Source organism: Fringilla coelebs, assembly GCF_963513975.1.
Source record: "Fringilla coelebs genome assembly, chromosome: 6".
Lineage (NCBI taxonomy): Eukaryota > Metazoa > Chordata > Aves > Passeriformes > Fringillidae > Fringilla > Fringilla coelebs.
Window position 1 is genome coordinate 28,690,776 of NC_140034.1, and position 21,350 is coordinate 28,712,125.

The following is a 21,350-nucleotide window of genomic DNA, read 5'->3' on the forward strand; positions in this document are numbered from 1 at the left end:
ATCTCCCACTCTCTCCCTCGCCCACCATTTACACCGCTCGCTCCCTCCTTCTCCCCCTCCCTTCTTCCCTCCCTCCCTTCCCACCGATTCTGTCTCACTCGTTCTCTCTCCCCTCCTCTCCCACTCACTCTCTCCCCTCCTCTCCTCTCCCACTCACTCTGTCCTCTCCTCCTCCTGTCTCACTCTTTTCATTCTTTCCCCTCCTCTCCTCTCCCCCTTTCTTTTCCCTCTCTCGCCCCCCTCGTTCCCCTGTCTCCCTTCTCCTCATCTCCTGACACTGCACTGCAGCTGCTCCTCCAGTCCAGTCCTGCCCGCTTCCCTCCCTCCTTTCCCTTCCCTCCCCCCGGGTGCCAGATAAACAAGGCGCGCAGCATCCTCGACAATCCCGATCTTAGCTCTACATTTTCGAAAAGGACAAGAGAACGGGACAAGCCCCCTCCCCTCCTCCTCCTCCTCCACCCCCTTCCTTCTCCTCCTCCTCCTCCTCCTCCTCCCCCCTTCCCTCCCTGCCCCCCCACCAGAGAAGGGAAGAGACAATTCTCCTCCGAGCAGCAGCAAACATGATGGCGGCAGCTCCCATCCAGCAGAACGGGACCCACACCGGGGTTCCCATAGACCTGGACCCGCCGGACTCCCGGAAAAGACCGCTTGAAGCCCCCCCTGAAGCCGGCAGCACCAAGAGGACCAACACGGGCGGTGGGTATATCCTCTGTCACCTCCCTCCCACCCCCACCCCCCCGCCCTACCCACCCACCTCTCCGCTTCCCTACCTGCCTGCCTGCCTCTTCCAATCCCCCACCCCACCCCCCCCCCCGCCCAAAGATTCCCATTTCTCTAATGTTATCATTCATCAAAATGGCGTCGGTTTTCAGCATCTACCAGTCTTTTTATTTAATATCCACGCTGGGGCTGCACAGCCGTGACCCTACGGAGGCGAGGAGGGAGCACAAGGGGCTCCCGCAGCCCAGCTATCTCCCTCGCCCGTTTAAGGATGGGCGACAATAAATGGCAGCTGGAAGGAGACGGCAAACGCTCTTCCCTCCTTCCACATCCTCGGGGTCGCAAGTTGAATTTCAGCCTTGCCGTGCGTTTTCCTCCTCCTTGGCCTCACTTCCATTGTCAGCGCGTACACGGCGTGTGTTTGCCGTGCCGAGCCGGGGGCGAGGGCTGGCTGGTGGCGGGGGGAGTCGCCCCTCGGCTACGGGGACTCGCTAGTTAACATCCTGCTGTTCCTGGAGGAGATGAGTTATAACGGGACCAGCATCTCCTTTATCCGTTTGCACTGGAGTCGTCATAACAATGCACCGAGGCAGAGGTGAATTTGTTTGCCCAATGTTGAGAGCAGTGGTCTGGCTATACGTAGTGCATGGTTCCCCAGCTATGGTAATACGGGTGGGCACCACTGTCACACTCAAGCACTAACTGAGACGCTTTATAGTCTCAGGGAAGAGAAGTATTGTGAACTCAGATAATTTCTTCTGCTTAGAGGTAAAAATAACCCCAAAGAACCAACTTCGTGAAACACGTTTCATGATATTTTGATATCCGTGCCAATGGGACGTTGCCATAATTGCTGGGGAGAACACAAGTCTGGGGAACCAGCGTATCCCTGTTGCCTTGCACTTCTTCAGAGACAGTTAAGGAGAGGTCCTCAGACTTCAGTGTAGCTGGATTTAGCAGTGGCATGAGGGTACTGAAAATTTTGCAGTTTCCAAATCAGACTGGGATCCTCTTTTCCTTCTCCCCTCCATTCATTCTATTTTTATTTTCCTGTTTTGATGCTATGCTTTAGTGCTAGTGGTGGGTAGAGGACTGGCATTGTCTGTCTTGTCACCTTTTAAGTGTATTTAAAATAAGTGACTTAGGCTTTTGATCAATTGGGAAAAATTCTTCTTTAATTAATGAGCTTAAAAGAGATCATTGTCGCTTAAGAAGTGCTAAAGGAATACATGAGGATTACTTAGGCAAGTGATTCCATCCTCACCATGTTGAGTTGTTTTCTTGGCAGTGGCTGAAATGCTTGGAATAAAACCCCACATTTTGGGTGGGTTATTTGGTAGCAGAGTAGTCGTTTTGCTCACTTAAGAAGAATGCAAGCAATAGCTAATTGCTGTTCTCATGTGTTTGCTAATGACAAACAAATAGCCCATTAGAATTTACAATTCGTTCTTTCCTGGTTTTGTCATTTCTTTTGCAGTATTTCCAAGCAAGGTTGTAGTTGTCACTAACCACGTTTTCATGCAGGGCTTTAGTTTTTTTAAAGGGGTCTGATCATTTCTGCATGCTCTGGTTACCATTGAAAAAAAAAAAAAAGACAATCTACCTTTGAAATATCATTGCAATATTATTTTTTAACTGAATTAAGGAACCTCTGTGGGTTCTTTGCTTAGAATAAATGTAGATATTTTAAACTGTCAAAGGCATAGCCTAAACATGTCTTGTATAATGACGCAACTGGTTAGATATAAATGCATGAATTAGTGGAGGAGTTTAAAGATGTAACCTTTTCTTTATTTGTGGGTCTGGGGAGGAAAAATGACAACGTATAGGCCATATTAACCATGCATATCTCAATTTTTCAGAGGATGGCCAGTATTTTCTAAAGGTCCTCATACCTAGTTATGCTGCTGGATCTATAATTGGGAAGGGAGGACAGACAATTGTTCAGTTGCAGAAAGAGACTGGGGCCACCATCAAGCTGTCTAAATCCAAAGATTTTTATCCAGGTAGGTGCAAAAATTAGCCAATTCTTTTATTTTTAAGTTCTCAGGCATGTATGTATATTTCAGTGTGTTTCCTATATTGGTCAAGTGCAGTAAGAAGCATCATGTCTCAGAAAAGTATGTTTCAAAGTGCATTTGTGAATATAAATATTCTGTTTTGGCTTATGGACTGAAATGGACTGAACTGGATGCTAACTGCTTGAAATAAGTTTGAAGTCATTTACAATATTTCTACAAAAGATTATTTTCATTAACATTGACTGCTTTATTTTTTATTAAAAAAAAAAAAAAGTAGCTTTAAGGAACCAATGTGACAGGTGGCGTAAAGATAATTGTTCGTTTGAAGTTTCCAGACATTATAATGACAATTAAACTAGAATGAGTAAAAATGAGAGACTGCCTCGTAAAGAATGGGCCATTTACTTTAAATCCATTATGTACCTTCTTTCTGCTTCACTGCTTTGTTCATTGGCCCTGGAGTGAAGTAAAGAGGACAAGTGCTGCTCTTTAGATATTCTTTATATTGTGTTTATCATGATGGTGGAAGAAAACTCTATTATGAAACCGAAATACTTTGGATGAATAAAAAAATTAGTGTTTTATATTAGCTGTATTAGTGCACATGAAAAGTTTTTAATATTTGAGTATAACAGTAATAAACACCTGAATTAGCATTTCTCCTTTATAAGATTTCTGAAGAGGGAGTCTTATATAATGATAGACAAGATTTTAGCTCCTGCGGTTGAATAATTGAGGAATTTTTCTGAAAGATGAGAAAATTAGCATTCTGTAATTGAACTTTGCTCTATAGGACTTTCTAAAAACTGATGCAAATTAACATAGCTGACACTTTGGTGTTTTGATTTTGTTATTTTTGAAGAGTAACTGGTGGTTTAGAATTGAGTTGACTAGCTGTTGCTGACTTTTTTCTTTCGGAAAATAAGAGCTGCTTTGCATTTGCTCTATTTTAACAAGACTGAATTCTACGAAATAGCAAAGGCAGTTGGTATGGATGTAAACAGAGCACTAACATTGGAGCATTTAGCTTTCCTGTCCTCTGACTTTACTGTGAGGCAGAAGTGGATACCTTTTTATTAACAGAGATATTTTGGTCTATTTACAAATACGATTGTTGATGTGGAAAATGCACCTGTTGTACATCTCCTTAATGAATGTAGTTTATAGTACTTAAAAGTCAGAGATTGAAATGTTGAATGTAGATTTTTTTTTTCTGTTGAAACTTACAGCTTATGAACTGGTGCTTGTTGCTTTTGAGGCTTTCTTTTTATTTTTTTTTAGAAAGGTAGGAAAAACATGATCCTTTATTTTGAAAGGTATGTTAGGATGAAAAAAATCAATGCAGAATTGTGAAAACTTGTGAAAGAAATAAAGCATTCTAAAGAGCCTGATTGCAGAATTAATAACATAATCTGGGTAAAGAGCTGCAATAGTAAATTAAATTCACTGTCAATAGATGAAAATGAAATAGATTTTCTGCATTATACATGAGGGGTTATCAGATATGCAAGGATGTTACAGAAAATTGGTGTTTATGAAGAATATTCCAAATACCAAATTATGGGCTTTTTATTTTACTACAGTTTATTTACACTCACTTGGAAAGGACGCTCCAAAGATTAGATCTTTTGTTCAGTGCTCCAGTATAGTTCCTCTGTTTTCTGATTAAATCAGAACTACTTTTTTTTTGTGTAGGAAACTGTAAAGATGCAGCAGTAGTAGCAGAAGAATCTTTGAAAAATAAAAAATCGCAAGCTAGAACAACATGAGAAAAACATTTGCGACATAAACATATTCTCTCTTAAAATCAGCAGCAATAATATAAATAACTGGGGCAGGGACACTCAAACATTTTCACAGTAACAGGTGCAAACGAAATTCCAGTTTGACTTTATACAGTCTGCCTTGAATTTGCAGCCACGTTGTGTCATCTGCAAAGTGAGTTTTCAGGAAGTTGGTGACTGATACCTGCTAAAGCATGGAACAGGGATGGGAAATGGATTCCAGCGTGGCTAGCTCTTGTTAGTATTTCTGTTTGCGTCTGACCACCAGCCCATGGAATTTTCAGAGGTCCTGTCATTCCTTGAGCTGATGGCTTTTGGGTTTCTTCCAGACTCTGTTGCTCGTATATCATTAGGGAATACAAACCTTGTGAAAGAGCTACGATGAAGTTATAATTTATTTTTCTTATGAAGTTTTTTTAAACGATTACTGTTTTCCTAATGGATGTTGCTTAGTCCTTACCTCTGATGCTTGTGACTACAAATATGTTTAATGTATGTTTCGCTGTGGAATGTTCTGTCGTTGAAGCTTCTATCAAAGTTTTCTGTATTTCCGAAAAGTTTTAGAAAAGTGAGTAAGTTCCTGTTTGGAAAGGAGGAAGGTGCTTGTAATACAGAAGTTACGAGTAGTTCCAATGATCTAATAGTGTTTTTTTCTTTTCCCTCTGTGATATAGGACTTCAGTATGCAGACTGATTTCTGTTGGAATTATTTTTGTGCGTCAAAAGGTGACATAATTACTGAAGAATTATATGGCAGCTGTAATTACAAGGAATTGAAGGAAAAAACAGCTTTGCATTGAATATTTTAGTTTACAAGATAGGAAGCAGTATGCAAATACATTACTGTCCACTACAGTTTTATTTTTGAGTACACAATTTATTGTTTTCTTTTCAGGTTACCTGCTGACTTTTTCTTGTTGTCTGGACTCCTGCAATTTGACTTTGGATATTCTGATTCTTTTCTGTTCAGGCATGTCCCCCAAGACTAGCAGAAATTAAATTAAAATGGCAAAATATGCCCTACTTTTAAGCTAAATGGTGCTGATCCTTCTGCATAGAAAGTACAGTGTGTATTGACTACTAGGTTTCGGTTCAAAAATTAAATACAGATTTAGCCAACTTGATAAAGAAAGTGGCTATTCTGTGAAGCTATTATAATGTATGTTTTTTTTGGAATACTAGGAGAAAGATTATTTCTGTTGTCTGAAGCTGTCATTGCTTATGTGTTTCTCATTCTGCATTTTAGTGAGCACGGGACTCAAAGCCACTCAGGCCATGTATATTTCTCCCTTGTGAACGCTGCCGTACACTCTGTTTCTCTCTCGGGCACAGACTCTCTCCCTCTCCCTCCTTCCCTCCCTCTCTGCGTTCCCGCCCCGGTCTCACAAATGCACACACATGCACAAAATTATGTTACATCACCTCACGTTGTTTATCTTGAAACAGGATCTTGCCTGATCTGAACTCGGTGCTTGAGTGAATTTAAACTTGGTCAGTGTTTTTCGATTTTTTGGAATATGATGTCATAAGTGTACTTAAATTAGATCATATCAAGAGCAGAGATTAATAAAAGCGTAATTAAATGGGGGATAAGGTTTTGCCGGTTTTAGCAGCATATTAGATGTGTTGTTCTTATAGCAGATTTCTAGTCAGTAATTATATCAGTGTTTGGCGAATATAAAAAGTGGGAGTTTGCTCTCCCATCTCATGCAGACAGTGTATGAAGTATTGTGTGGCTATTTTGTGCTTTTACCAAGGGACTTAGGTTTTCAGATGTTTTCTGTTTAAATATCAGATTTTTTTGAATAATTCATGTGTTATGGGAGATAGTCTAGCTAATCTTTATGTCAGTGCCCTTCTGAAAACTCTTATTCTGACTCTTAGAGACCTTTCAAAAACATTGAATGTATAAGTAACCCATTCAGTTACAGGAATCCATAATTAATAATCTTATAGCATCATTACGCCTATAAACTGTAAGGAAGGAGAAAGGTGTAATATATCAAGCTTGGCTCTCCATTATTATTTCCTTTGTAGAAACAGAGTTTATCATGTTGATTTGTAACTCTTAAGAATAACAAAATCTAGTAAGGAAAGAAATGTTTTAAAAATCAACACTTGAAATAATGTTGAAGTGAATACTGCTTTTTCAGCTATGGAAAAGAGTAGTGGAGTTAGAAGCAAGAATGGCTTTAGTTATTGCCTGTCTGTTGTGCTGGTTTCTTGAAGGACTTTGTCATACATCATTTTTGTCATATATTTCTTTTTTTTTTTCTTGACCCTACTTTTTTCCTTGAAGTGTTCACATTAGCTAATTAGACACTAAATAAATATCTATCTAAGACTTCTAGATTCTGATGTAAACACTTACATGAGTAACTTCAGGGGTAATGGGACTAAATTACTAAATAGTGAGTAGAGATTTCAGAGGTATAATCTTGAGCTGTATAGATTTTTAAATTAATCACTGATCTTTCTACTAGTTTTAAAAAAAGAGACCAACCACCAAAAACTCCCTAGTGTTGATTGCCAGCTGTTCAGAGAGATAATTCTCAGTTGGACAGTTGTCTGTTGCCTGGTTACTGAAACAGAATGAAAAAAAGTTAGCTTGTTAGCCAGCAGGTCTGTAGTATTTTGCATTCAAAAGGAAGCTGAAACTGACTATGTAACTTTGTAAGATATTGAGATTGTTACATATCTCACTTCTCCTGTGTACTATCACTTAGCAGATTGTAATTTGGCAGGCTTAAAGAAATTTTGAGAAGTTAAAATAGAAATTTGGCACTCATTTTTTTCTACCTGTAAGGACTTACTCATGTTAATGAGTAAATCAACTTTGACATAGTAAATGGCTTTGATTTGTAAGAAAGTGCAGTGTCTTTGTCTTGTATAAAAAGGTTTATAAGAACTTCTGACAGATTTGGAATGGTTAGTCTAACTTGAATAAATGACACAGGCTAACAACTAACTTTGTTGTCAAAATAAAGAATAGATTGAGGACAGCTGTTATGACAGGGAAATGCTGTATTTAAATTTTTCGACATTTTCATTGTGATTGGTTTCACCTAGTTTTCAATATAATTGAAAACTGAAGTATTTTCAGTAGGTTAGAAAGCTTATGTAGATGTAGATGCTTCTAGTTAACAGCATTGTTTTTTGATAAATTCAGGATTTCTGTAAAGCGGCTATTCATTTAAAAAAAATATACAAGACTTAAGTTTTCCCCTTCCATCAAGTTTAAAACTTCCATACAATAATTTAATACTTTTTGGAGATAGATCCAAGTTTTAATGGATTCTTGACAGAGAATAGGTGTTAAAGATAATATTTAAAAAAATATAAACAGGGAATGTCTGAATCTATTGTTTTCCTCTTCTTCCTTGTGCAGTAAATAAAACATGTGCTTGCTTTTCTTAATGGATGCAACTTGTAATAAGCAGTGTCTCTTTCAAATGCTCTTTCGTCTTGTTCGTTCTTTAGTTAATTTCATTACCTTACATATTGTCCTCAGTAGTTGACTAGGGAATTTATTTTGTCAGTGATCAGTAGCTTTTTGGCCAGGGAAGAAAACCTTGGATTTAGTGAATTTGTCAGACTGGCCTCCAGAAATGGGGCGTGGAGCGTTGGGGAAGAGGGCTTGCACCTTGTTGCTGTCACATTTCTGTCTTTGGACACAGCTCTCACACAAAGTTAAGCAACAACTATAAAGATTAGGCTGGCAAATATCACGGTTGCATCTTGCAGCAGTGCAGTCAGCTTTCCAGCCCCTCTTTGAATTTATTTTTTTCTCAGCATTTATCAGTAGGCCAGTGGGAATTAATGACTTGGTGAGGAGTGTTGTAGCTGCCAGTTGCCCAGTGCTGGAATGCTGCAGGTAATTGGGCTGGACTGGTGAGAGCTGTGGCCGTGTGCTTCTCACGTTGCACTGCAGCTGCTGTTGATCTTAATTAATCTGACCCTCCGAGGCTGCAGTGTCACGGTATAAAACGCAGTGCATATTAGAAATTGGAGGGCTGCTTTTCTGACTCTTATTGATTGCCATGTTTCTAAGTAGGCCTTTTGGTTTTTCTAATTACATTTGTTTGACACTAGCATAAAATTCTTAACATACTTCAATGTAAAACTGTAATATGTTTTTCCTGTTTATCAGATTTATCTGTTGAGTAATGAAGCTGATGCACGTGTTTTTGAAATGTCATGGTTATAATGGATTTAGCAAAAATATTTCTGCTTATTCTGGCAACAACTATTGTCTGTAAATGAAAAGAGTTTTACTGTGTCTGGTATGAATTTCTGGTGTAATATACTATGTTCTGTAGTGGGAATGCTTAGTGCTTGTTTTATTTAGCCCAGTCTTGTGGTTAAGGACTTCTAGTAGCATGGAAACGTGGAGAGTTGGAATTTGGTGTTGGCAAATGGAGCCAATTAGTGTGATGTGCATGTGCAAGGTTTTTAATTTACTGTTGATATATGACTGTCTTCATTCTGACTGCATGACATAGATTTAGGAAAATAGGAGGTTCCTTACAATTCACCCTGGTATTCAGGTTCATTTTCCTTCCCCCAGAGGAAATACCAAACTATACTATAACCTAGAGATCTCATAAGTGTTCCAGTACGGATTTGAGTAGCTCTCTTCCATCCCATTTTTCTTTTGATTTTGGGATTTCTCCGTCCCAGCTTGTGATTATTCATGGCCTTATAAAGATCAACTACATTGTTTGTGTTTTGAATAAAAATAGAGAAAGGATTTTCAGAATACTCTGCTTTAAATTTTCCCTGTATTTGAAAAACACATTAAATATTTTAATACATAAAAATCACAAGATCTAAGTTCCTATCCACCAAATGATCTTGTTTTCACTTTAGTATATTGATAGTGATGGTTGAATGTTACTGGAGTTTACTTAATATTGGGTGTGCTGCTCTTGATCATAGCCAAGCATTGCAATTCCTTTGCAAGAACTGATCTCATTGAAATGTCAGTTTAAGGCAACCTTTGGAGATACATCTGTGGAAATCAGCTCCCAACTGTACAATGCCAGCATGCTTTTGTAGCCTTTGAGTATGGATTTATCACTCTTTGCTTGAGCTAGTCACTGTTCTTCTTGACTCCTGAATTGCAGTAAGTTTGTGTAAGGTTTAAGCATTCTGCATAATTGATGGACAAAATCAAGTCTCCTTTGTGGAAGGCTGGAGAACCTTTCTTCAAGGTTGATGAACATGAACCTAGGTTGATGTAGGTGATGTGAGTAACTAGCTATGTGACCAGAGAGCTCTTGAAAGAGCAGTATGTTAGGGAGCAGGTTTAAAGTTAAACATTGGTGGTATGATTGACCTGGAGTCAGATCCCTTGTAAGTGAGAGATACTCTTGTCAACTTATGTGTATGAAAGTGTAACCTTACGTAACATTAACATTTGTTGGATATAAAGAAGTATGAATCTTGGACAAAATTTCGTATTTACCTGGTCTTATAGGTTTTGATTTTGAAAAGACTAAACATCTGTTTTTCATCGTTGATCTCTCACTGCATCCTGCAGGGCCTGTCATCTCAGCATTGACAGGATCAGATGAAAAATACAATCGATGTGTTGACATTTTTTTGAGAATCACTCAGGTAAGATTACTTGTTATACAGAACTACAGTGAAATTCATGGCTGCTGCTAATGTTTCACCAGTCGGAGCCTTTGCATTCTCAATCATTAATTAAATTAGATACTGAGGTTCTCTGCATGTTCCCTTGTTTCTATTTTAAAAGCACTTTTTGTGCCTTGCTCAGTGCCATTTAACTCTCTTGTAATTTCCCACATAAAGAGCTTCACACATTTTTACTATTTTTCCCCACTTGATAGAGTGGCACCTGTTTGCTTGAATCAAGAACCATAGTGCACACCTCCAAAGCTCTTGGAAGATTTGTATGTATTTTTTAATTCTCAAGTAGTGACTTTAGTCCTATTTAGATTCTTCATTGTCAATATGGGGGAAAAAATTCTTCGTAGAGAACCAGATAATCAGGTGCAGCAGCAATTTATCATCTTCCCAGTGTGTTCTAAATTCTGGCTTTCAAATTGCACGTGAATAATTACAAATATTTAACTGAATATACAATGGTGGAGTTGTTATTTTTATAACATGAGTTATTGGAAATATTTATATTAGGTCATGCACTGGAAAAGCAGGAAATGGCGTGTGTCCATTCAGTTGGCTTTGTTGAGCATCCAGTGTACTTACAAAATTAAAACTATTACCAGAGTGTATTCCAAAAGACTTGGGCTATGAAATGTCATGGCTGTGAGGGAAGGGGGAGGAAGGACCATTTGGGCCATATGCCAATGCTGGAGCTCGATCTAACTGGTTTACATTTTGTCCCCATCTGTAATCTGGTGCTAGGGAATGCCAGAGAACGGGTAGGGTAGCCTATAGCACAAGTAGAAGCAGCAGCAGCAATTCAGGTGCTGCCATGGATACTGTTTTGGCAGCAGTGTTGAGCTGGAGTTATAGAATATTTATGTTTTATTGTAAGCTGGCAGTCTACCAACAATTTTCCTGAGGAATTAAAAAAAAAAAAAAAGGAAAATAGGGGGAAATAGGTGGCTTTTTAGTGGAGTTATGACCTGGATTTGAAGAAAACTTCTGTGGAACAAGAGAGGGTCTTCCAGCATTCCTTCTATGCTGATTTTTCAGAGATCTGCAATGAAACGCTGCTACTGGATGCCTTAAAGCTTTACAAAAATGATTTGTTGCAAGTGTTAGATGTAGAACATGTATGGGGTTTGTTTTCTGCCTTGCATGTGTGTGCACACTTCATTCTTTGTATGTCCTCTACTTAACGTTATTAGGTGAACACTTGGCGACTCTGTCAATCTAAAATTTGTATTTCCCAGGAATTCCTTATACATTTGTGATTTCCTACTTCTGATTCTTGTACTGTGCATGGCAGCACACTGAAGTCTGCCAGTTTTTTTTTGAGATTAGTCTGCTCCAAACAGCATATAATTTTCATCATAGCAAAATACTCAAAGAAAAAAGAAAAAGTAAGTGTTAACTTTACAAGGATTCCTTTTAGGGATATATGTTTTTGTGGGTTTTTTTTTCATGTTGGTGATGCCAAGTGCTCATCTAGTATTTGCACTACTTTTAACAATAATAAAACACATACTTTATAATTTTATAAGATTTGTAAGTTCTGTATGGATACATCTATGACTAGCTGTTCTAGTAAGTGCCAACATGATATATTATGAATGAATTATTAATGTATATTTTTTTTTTAATTTTTGTTTTTTTTTGATTTATTGATTCATAGCTAGAAAGACGGTTCTTTCCCTGAATAGCTAGAATTTAGAAGGAAAAAATGGTTCCTCTGATTTTAAATTGGAGTGTTTAAAATATTTGAGTGTATATAGAAATATGTGTAATTGCTAGTCTCAGAACTCTAGTCTTGCATGCACTTGATGGTAGAAAATCAATTAAATGGGCAGCTATATTTGTCCCATTAGGTTTCCTGTACCTTTGGAAAACAAACCCCCTTCAGTTTAGGCAGGTGTTTTATGCCCTCTAGTCTAGGCAGCATAGAATGGATAGTGGTAACAAGGTCGGTGTTTGAATTAAGGAAGACATTTATAACTTGTTTATTTTTATTCCAGTTTTTTTAATGGTGCTTTGTTGATTAGTAACAACAAGATCCTATTGTTTCTATATTATCTTTTCTAACAGCTCTTTTGTCTGATGGTAATTACTAGTTGAAAAACAGTTAGTTGTGATGTTCAGAAGTAGTTCACTTCTGTCCTTCACATTTTATTAGCTTAGCACTTCCTGAAATCTTTAGTGCGGACATAAGGACACTAAATGTAGTCATCCATAGTTGCAAAATAAGTACCTTGATATTTCCCTTTTCCAACACACATGAATATACTCAGAATGAGGAAAAAGAAGCTTCTCTTTATTTATTCACTTTGTCTATTTTTCAATGGGATCATATGGTGTATAAAGGGCTACCATGCTTTCCATGTTGACTAGTCCAGGAACTTGTGAAGTGTCATCTCATGCAAAATTCTTTGTTTTCTTTTGTAAAGAAGTTTCTGCTTGTAAAGTTTCACAGTATTGTATTTGCTGTCTGAAGATTTTTGTTGTTTATTGTTAGGAATTTTGCTTTTTACTAGGTTGGCTAGTTCTGATTTGGGTGCCTTGTTTCTCCCAGTACAAAATTTCGGAAGTGATTACAAAAATTTGCTAAGGATGCAATATTTCACAAAAGCATGCATATAGTTATATGGGTTCCTAAGATAACCCATGGACTTTTTTCCTTTTTTTTTTTTTTCTGTGAAGTATTGAAGCATAGGAGTTCAGAGTGGGTGGTCTCAATGCTCTTGGTACTTATGCATCTTAGTTTGGATGGGTTTTCCCTGTTAAGGATCCTAACAAAGCATACAGGTTTTTTGGTGTAAATTAGTTTAATTTTGTAGGACTGGTTTTTGTGTTGCAAGGTTTCCTTATTTCAAGCTGTGGTTACTTGGGAGGTGCAGATAAGCTGATGATGGCCATCTGATATTCAAGTAAGGTGTGCTTAAAACTACAAGTATTCCAGGAACTATATCAAATTTTGTATTTTTAGGATGACCTACTTCAGTAGGTCTAGAAAGAGGTGTGATGTTGCAATACTGATTTGGAGGAAATAGTGCTATTAATAATTATCTGCTGAAGTGTGATGCAGTTTATTGGCAAACCAAGGCATACTTCAAAGTGGTTGATGCCAGTATGAAAAGAAACAAGTGTATCTGTAGATATTCTGGAATTCTCATAGGTAAGTCTCTATGTAGTGGGAAATATCAGTATACCTCAGAAAATTTGAGAAGATTTTATAACTCCATATTGAATAATTTCTAAAGTTTCACTCTGCTTTAAGATTTTCCTGTGTTAATCCCTTTAGAGCGCAGTAGTTTTCACATAGCATTTTCACATGCTGGATTCTAAGGGGGTTATAATTTCCCTCATTTCTTTCTCCTTTGCTCAGAAGCAAGAGGGTTTCATATTGGACTCCTGTATAGATGTTTCTCTGAGTTAGAAATATAGAAAGTTAGAAGAGCTAGAAATTACCTTGTGTTGCCTGCTTCAAAATATGAGACATCCCCAATGTTTTCCCTCTTCCACTGGGGAAATTGAGGAATCTTGCTGGAGGATCATGCTGGAATGCTGAAGATAGTTAAAAATACTTATTTAATCCAGAAAATACTATATGTATGCTGCTTATTTGGGGAAGTCAGTGGTTGTCTGAATTAGTATTTAATTTCAATTTTTCGTCTTTGAGTTATTTTTAGAGCTTCAGGTTTTCCTACTACAAATCTTTTGAATTCTGAATATCAGTAGTAGTTCAGCATGTGTAAATGCTGCAAAAAGAGTGGCTTATTTCATAAGCATTTTAACATGAATATTTTTTTACTGCTGCTTTTATAGTTGCTCTTCAGAATAGAAATTCTGCCATTAAAACCATCACTGATGAATTCAGAGAAGTAAAATTTCCAGTTTTTAGGTGGGGTGAAGATGTTTGGATGCAATCAAAATCTGATTAATTGTTTCCATTCTTTGTTTTGCTTGAGGTCAAATATTCCCCTAGAGGTGAGCATTTCTCCAGTTTTCCAGGTACAGTTCTTCCATTTTTCCACTTCTGAAATTCTAGTACCTTGAACAAAAAGAAATAAAAAATCTTTTTTGTGTCTTAAGCATGAGGACTGAAAATTTTAATTTCTTTCCTATTTGCTGCTGCCTCCCACAAGAGTAAGTGGAGGGTAGTAATAATACCAGCAGTTTCTGTATACAAACATTAAATTCAGGTAAGTATTGAATTTATGCAAGGTGGAATACACCTCACTATATATATATATATATATGTATATATATATATATATATATATATAGTGTGATTCTACTTAGGTATATTTTGGTAAAAGGCTTCTGTCTTTTGTTTTGTAGCAGAGGGATGTTTTGTTTTGGCTTTTTTTATGTTTTTTTTTTTTTTCCCCTGGTGCTCATTTATGCTAGTTAAGATTTACTGCTGCCTTTTCCCCTGAGAAGAGTTGTGTTCTCACCATTTTCTGGGCTTGAAAACAATTGTAATTGAACTGTTCTCAGCTGGCTAGAGGTGTTTGAATCTGTATTTGGAGATGTCTTTCTTCCTACATTCAATTCTGTTATAGTCAATGACATTATGGACAAAGGAATAATGCTTGTGTTTTGCTAAGGATAATGTAGGGTGCCTTTTCACTTATAAATAAATATTCAGATATTTATCAAAAATAGGTATATTATAAAGATTACCAGTATGAATTTGCCAAATGCACATATTTTCCACTTTTGGCATGAGTTTTGTAGTATTTTCTTTTAGTTCATGGTCCCTTTGCAAGGAAAGCTACACTGTTTTAAAACTTTCTTTTAAATTTTAGTGCAGATATGTAATCCTTTAATAATGCCAAAAGCAGAGGAAGTGATAAAAATTTAGTGTATGTAATCAATAATTTTTTGGAATTGTTTTATTCTTTGCTTAAAAATGACCTGGTTTTCTGATCTTTATGTGTGGACTGGCTCTTTAATCTATTTTTAAATCTGTTCAGTAATTCCATATAGGAAAATACTGGCTCTGTTAATGTACGCCAGTCTTGCTGAAAGATCCATTTCAAAAGAAGTGCTAGATCCAATCCAGATTCAGCTACAAATTCTCTTCAAACAAAACATTTTCTAAAATCTCCTTCCATTTGTAAATATTTGCTCTTGCTACAACTACAAATTTTTGTCTTTTATTTTGATGTACTTGATCTATTTTAGCTATGAAAGGTATAAATCAAATTTTATAAAGTATGAATTATCAAAGAATGAATTATCAAAAATTATCTAAAAAATTAGAATGATTTAAAAGTTTTAATATGAAATGCTAAAAGGCTCAGGAAAGCTTTCTAAAAATAAACTCTAAGGATATATTTGCATTTTGGCTTAAAAATAGTAATCATGAAGTCAAATTGCCCTATTTTTGGTTATTATTACATAAAGTGTTTTGACTCATCTTTTAGAAGGATTATTTGGACTTTTTATTGGGGAAGACTTGAATTATGTATGGAAGAAATCAAGTCTATTCACCTTCCAACTTTTCATTAAGAAAATTTAAATACTTAAGGTTTTTCCATGTTCTGGGTAGTACAGTTGTTTACACAAGTCTTTATACTTTTAATAATATTGTCCTTATTTGTTTATTGAAAATAGAAATCTAAAATATCTTGTGGTGTTCAGGTTCTAAGACCTTTCAAATTATTTCAGAAAAAAATTAAAATAACTTTTGCATGTGTTAAAATTTGAGTTTATTAGGAACCTTTTGTATAGGTAGTTGCAGGTTCAAGGACTTTATGCTCATTTCAAACTGGAAAAAATTGGGGAGGCACATTTAATTTAATTCTTGTATGTATAATTACTCTTATGTTTGTGATGTAATCTTTGTTTTTTGGAGTAAGACAGTATGTTCAAAGATATCCTGATATTACCTGCTTTCTGTTGAAATTATCTAATACACCACCTACAGTTTGTGAGAACTAAGGGAGGCAGTGGAAAAGGCATTTGATGACTGAGTGAGATACCTTTATTTTTTACTCTTGGACAAGAAACAAAAGTATTTGGAATGACTGCTACACAGTTATTTGTCTATTAAGGTGCTAGCTGTTAGCACATTTTGATTTTTATTGTTTAAAAATATGTGGTTCTGTTTGAGTTGGAAAAGAAGAGATTAAGATTATATAATGTTTCATGGTAATTATGTGTGAGCTCTTTGCTTATTTGCACAAAGAAACATTAAAAAAAAAAAAATCCCTCTGAACAGCTGAAGTGACATGAAGCACCAGCTGGGGAATCTGAAATCAAATATTTTAGGGCATGATTTGTACTAAACTACAATTAGAATGCATGATTCTGCACTAGCAATTGTTCTGAGTGAGGTCAAATTGCACATGAAGGAACACAAGTGATGTCTGTCTTGACTGCAACTGATGTCTGTACTCGTGCTATTTCACAGTGGTTTTTATTCACATGCAAAGCTGGGAGAATGACTAACTTGATTGTTTTGTTTGGTTATTGTCAATTAAGACTTAGTGTGTCAATAGGTGAATAGTTGAAAAAAATTGAAAATACCCTTTTAGATAAACCTACTCTTAAAAATTTAAAATTAATTTTTCACCCAAATATTTTAATAATATGAAAGTTAAGAGCAATTCTGAAACATCAGAGACGCTTTCTAATGTATTTTTTTCTCTTTTTTTTTTTTTAACTTGTTAAAATTGCAATATTGACCTACTGGTGTTATAAAAAGATAGCATTTTCTGTTTTCAGAAAAAAATGCATTTTGACACATTGTTTAAAAACTAGAACAGCTCTGCATATGAAAACACAAACTGTGATAATTAGATAGTATGCCATATGTGGTAGTTTAAGTTGGCATATATCTCAAATGGCATGTTTAATGTACTGTATTACTGGAATTAGTAATTTTACAGCTGAGAGCTGTTAATTCTGTTATGCTCATTCCCTCTGATGAGCCTGCAGGTAATATAGCAGACAGTTTTCTTTGCAAAAGCCTGTTTCTGATAAATTAAAATGCTGTATTTTTAATGGAATCTTTGACTAGTGTATGTTTCTCATAATATTTTAGGTGTTTCTAACTACTTCAGAATTCTAAGATTTTCTTAAAATAAAGATACAGTTGTTATGGATGGATGGTCACATTTTTTGCTTATGAAATATATATGGAGTCAGGAAAGAAGGAAAGTCTGTTTTTTCCATATAGCTTTTTTTTTTTTTTTCATCCGTGTAGAACTTACTCCACTTTTTCTTAGGGTTAAAAATATTGTTGATCCTAAGTGCTTGAGAATTATTAACAGTGGTTAAAATGCACATACCTGTGGATTCCACAGTGTGGCTGAATAGAACTCACTGGTCATGAAAAGTCAAGGGAGGAGAGCAAGACTTGAGTACAACTGGGTATGCCTGAGATGGAGTCGAATTTCGTTTTCATAGCAGCTTGTATGGTGCCAGGTTTTAGAGTTGTGGCCAAAAAGCGTTGACAGTACGCTCGTGTTTTGGCTCTTTCTGGACAGTGTTTGCACAGTGGCAGAGCCTGCTGTTTGTGACTGTGCCCACCTCCCCCGTGGCCAGACTGGGTGTGCAAAAAGAGGTGGCCAGGTGGATAACTTGAGGTGTCTCAAGCTGCTCCATGCCACATAGGGTCCTGGCAAAAGAAGAGAAAGTGAGCTGGCGTGGAGTGTTCAGCTAGCATTTTGCTCAGAGAGAGGCTGGGAAATGGTCTGCCTAGGGACCCTGGTGACTGCCTGTTTGAGTCACAGAATCATAAAGCTTGAAAAACACTAAAATCCAACACTTAAATCCACTAGCAGCACCACCATGTTCGCCATCAAGCCATGTCCTATTTTCTTTCCTCATTCTGCTGGGGAAGGGGAGTGGGTGGACTTATCTGCTGGACCACAAGGATTATTAAGATTATTAAGATTATTAATCTTTTTGTGTAGTGCAAATATTTTTGCCTTTCTAAAACTGTAAAAGAAGGTTGAGAGGCACAACTTCACTCAATTTTATCTTTACGTACCAGCGAACATTACTAAGGGTTGCAAATTTAATTCAATTTACTGCTTTTGAGGCTGATTAGGTCCTCATCTGTTTTCCTCTACAGACATTGTTGGTGTGGTTCTAGGCTGGGTAAATAAAAGGAGCATAGTATAGAAAACAACAGTGAGAGATCTTTTGGAAAGGAAATTCAGGTGAAACATTAGGAAATAGGTGTGGAGTGGACTTTGTAGTTTAGGGACTCCATTTCTCTGTTGTTCTTCCAGACAAATCCATGAAATCTCATCATTGTTACCCTTTTAATGCTTTCCACCTACCCCAAAAACTGAGGTGATGCTGCCAGTTCCAACCTCCCCCACAAGAGAAACACAGTGGAAAAGGTCTGAAACCTCTTTACTCACTGAAGAGACGTCCTAAATAAAAAAGGATTAGGGTGACAGAGAGAAATGTGCCCTATAAGCTTAGTGCCTGTTTGTATGAGACTATTCAAACGAGCTAGTAGGAAGGTGGGAATTTTATAGCAAAGTAAAGGGGACATTTCTTTTTCCTTGATAAGAAAATGAAATTTAGTTAATGATAAGAATTGCTATCCTTTTTGACAGAACTATTAACAGAACCCAATACTCTGCAGTCATACTTCTGGGTCATTAAGTCCAATTCCAGCTTATTGCAGGTAGCTATCATTCAGAACCCCACTCTATGGAGGACCTTTTAGAGAAAGATAGGAACTTCAAAAATTAAAGGGCTTCATTAGCACTGGGATTTGCTGCTCACTCAGCCTTTTTTCATGAAACGTGTGATTCCTTTCACAAAAAAAAAAAAATCGTATTAAGGTAACTTTTTAGCTTTGAGAAGTTCTGATTTAAAAGTCAAGTGACTCTGAGTGGGCTGTCACATGAATATCTGATCAAGTTCATAAATTAATAATGTGTGAGTTGAACATCAGTTTGATTGGTAATGAAAACTGTGTTGAAATTAAGCATGGCATTCTAGACTGTTCACCATTACCTTTAAGCCAATCATACTTTCTACTAATTTGTGTGATATTCTGGTTGTATTTTTTATTCATGTTCTGTATGCTCCTCAGCCATTTTAAAGCTGGTTTCCCTTCTGTGTTTCAATTTGTGGTTTTCTAATTGTAATAAAGATTTGTCTATGGAAAAGGTGGTCAATTGTCTCCACCACCCCCCCACCCCCAGCCTAAACTGGAACAGTGAAACTTAAGTAGTTGAAGGGCTTCAGATTTCAATTTCGTGTTAACCTCTGTTGTAGGTGAAAAGGCTGTGGAAATGGGTTTTTAATCTTGTAATTAAATCCTACCAGAGTTGTGTACGAGCAGATCGTTGAGGAGAGGACTGCTTACTAGACCACATGTTCAAGAGTTTTGCTTCCTTCAGGTCTTTTACTGTCATGACTGCAGCTAATCCACGGGCTCTGGGTGATTCTGCTATGGTACTGCTATTGCCACTGCCTTGGCAGCAAAGAGTGTGAAAGGAGATGTGTTTCGATTTGTTGCACTGCCTTTGTAAAGGCAGGCAAGAAATCAAAGCAGCGGCTTTTTAACTCTAAAAATTTAATAATGCATTCAGAGGATGAAATAGCTCTTTCTCTAGCTCAGTCTCAGCAAGTTTCAAAATAAAGCTTTGAGCAGTATCCATAGTAATAGTTATAAAAAAGGGACTGAACTTTTTATTTTGGACAGGTGTTGCATGCCTGTGCAAATGTAAAAATCAGGTCATTTGAGAGATACATGTGCCCACGTCTATGCAGTGTGGTGTTATGTTAGGTACAGCTTACCTTTTTGTTCTTGAGCTCAGGTATGACTTTCTTCTCATTTCCATATCTTTGGTTTTTCTTTCTTGCTCACAATGGTTGCAATTTTGGTGTAATTTTGGTTCACTCTCAAGTGCACAGAGTTTGACTGAATGATTATGGTTTCTAGAAAAGGGACAAGAAAATGGAACTGTAAAGAGAAAGAACTTTCAAATAGTTCATTCAAGCAATGATCTGCTGTTTGAACTCTAAACTCCTTGGCTTAAGATTTGGGAAAAGTTATCAACTTCTAAATTGGAATCTCAGGAAATAAACATCAGGATGTTTTGTGAAAGGACAAATGGACTATAGGGAGGCTTATTAAAGCTGAGGATCAGGGAAAGGTTTAGCTTTTTAACTGGCTTAGTATTTTAGATATAAGAATTATTTAACTTTTCTAAATAAAAGACATTTTTGTTCTAAAGTAGCTTTTGTTAACAGTACTTTTTTGTAGAGGTCAGTAATTTTTTTTCTTAAACTTTTATTTGATCAGCTTAAACTGAGTGACTATAGCTGTGCTTTGTAGTAATCTAAATTTCTGTGCTTAGCTGAATAAGAGAAACAAAAGTCATATTGAAATAGAAACAACAACCACTGATTTGGTAGTACAGGAAGTTGGTAATAAAATTTATATTAAATTTTTTTCAGATTATGTTGCATGCACAGTTGTACTTTATTTGTAGCTAAGGGATCATTAAATATAGATACTTTTGTATATAACAAAGTTTGGCTGTTCTAAGTTCTTAGAGTTTTGTCGTAAGTCATGCTAATACCATTTTTACAGCTGAAAGTATTTTACAGTTTAAGGTTCCCTTACAATATGTGCAGTGGGAGATTGAGTATATTTTAGATCTTGTGACGACAACCTGATCTCTGCCCGCTTCCTGAAGATGATTATTGTGTCTTGACTGATTGCGTAGGAACCCATAAGATTCCCATAATCTGTCCCAGATAGAAATGCAGAACAAAAATCTGTTTTTACAGAGTCTGTTTACCCCAGTCATTGTTTAGGAGACAAAAAACAGTTTTGGAAATAACTTCATGTTGGAATGTGATATATTTCATGTACATACCACATCTGTGTTCTTCTTATATGACATTACATGAAACTTAATAAATGTGAAATAGCATCATTATAGTGCATTTTTCTAAATTAAAGTTTACAGAATGAGTTTGATAAGTTTTGTCATGAAAACTTACGTCTCAGATGGAATCAGAAGTTAGGGGAGTGGTTTTGTGGGTTTTTTTTAAATTTTGAATTTTACAACCTGTAAAATTAATAAAAACTTTCCAGTTACTCTCTATATATGTGTAGCACATGTGTTTTTAACAGTTATGTTAATTTTTAGTTTTTAATTGGCAATCAGGATAAGTAAATACTAAAAGGGTGTAGTTGCTTT

General features: G+C 36.5%; 1 protein-coding gene across 3 annotated transcripts in view; it reads left to right on the top strand.

The window, feature by feature from the left end:
• The first annotated feature begins 517 nt into the window (after positions 1–517).
• The window catches only part of NOVA1 (NOVA alternative splicing regulator 1), a 141,157-nt gene continuing 120,324 nt past the window's right edge, over positions 518–21,350 (top strand). The window contains exons 1-4 of one of the 3 annotated variants that reach the window (XM_084208460.1): positions 518–696; positions 2,583–2,726; positions 10,067–10,143; positions 14,124–14,166. In XM_084208460.1, coding sequence (XP_084064586.1) covers positions 561–696; positions 2,583–2,726; positions 10,067–10,143; positions 14,124–14,166 — 400 coding nt within the window. In that variant the 5' untranslated portion in view covers positions 518–560. Of the gene's footprint in view, positions 697–2,582; positions 2,727–10,066; positions 10,144–14,123; positions 14,167–21,350 lie in introns of those variants that run through there. The other 2 variants (XM_084208461.1, XM_084208462.1) reach the window with 2 other exon arrangements.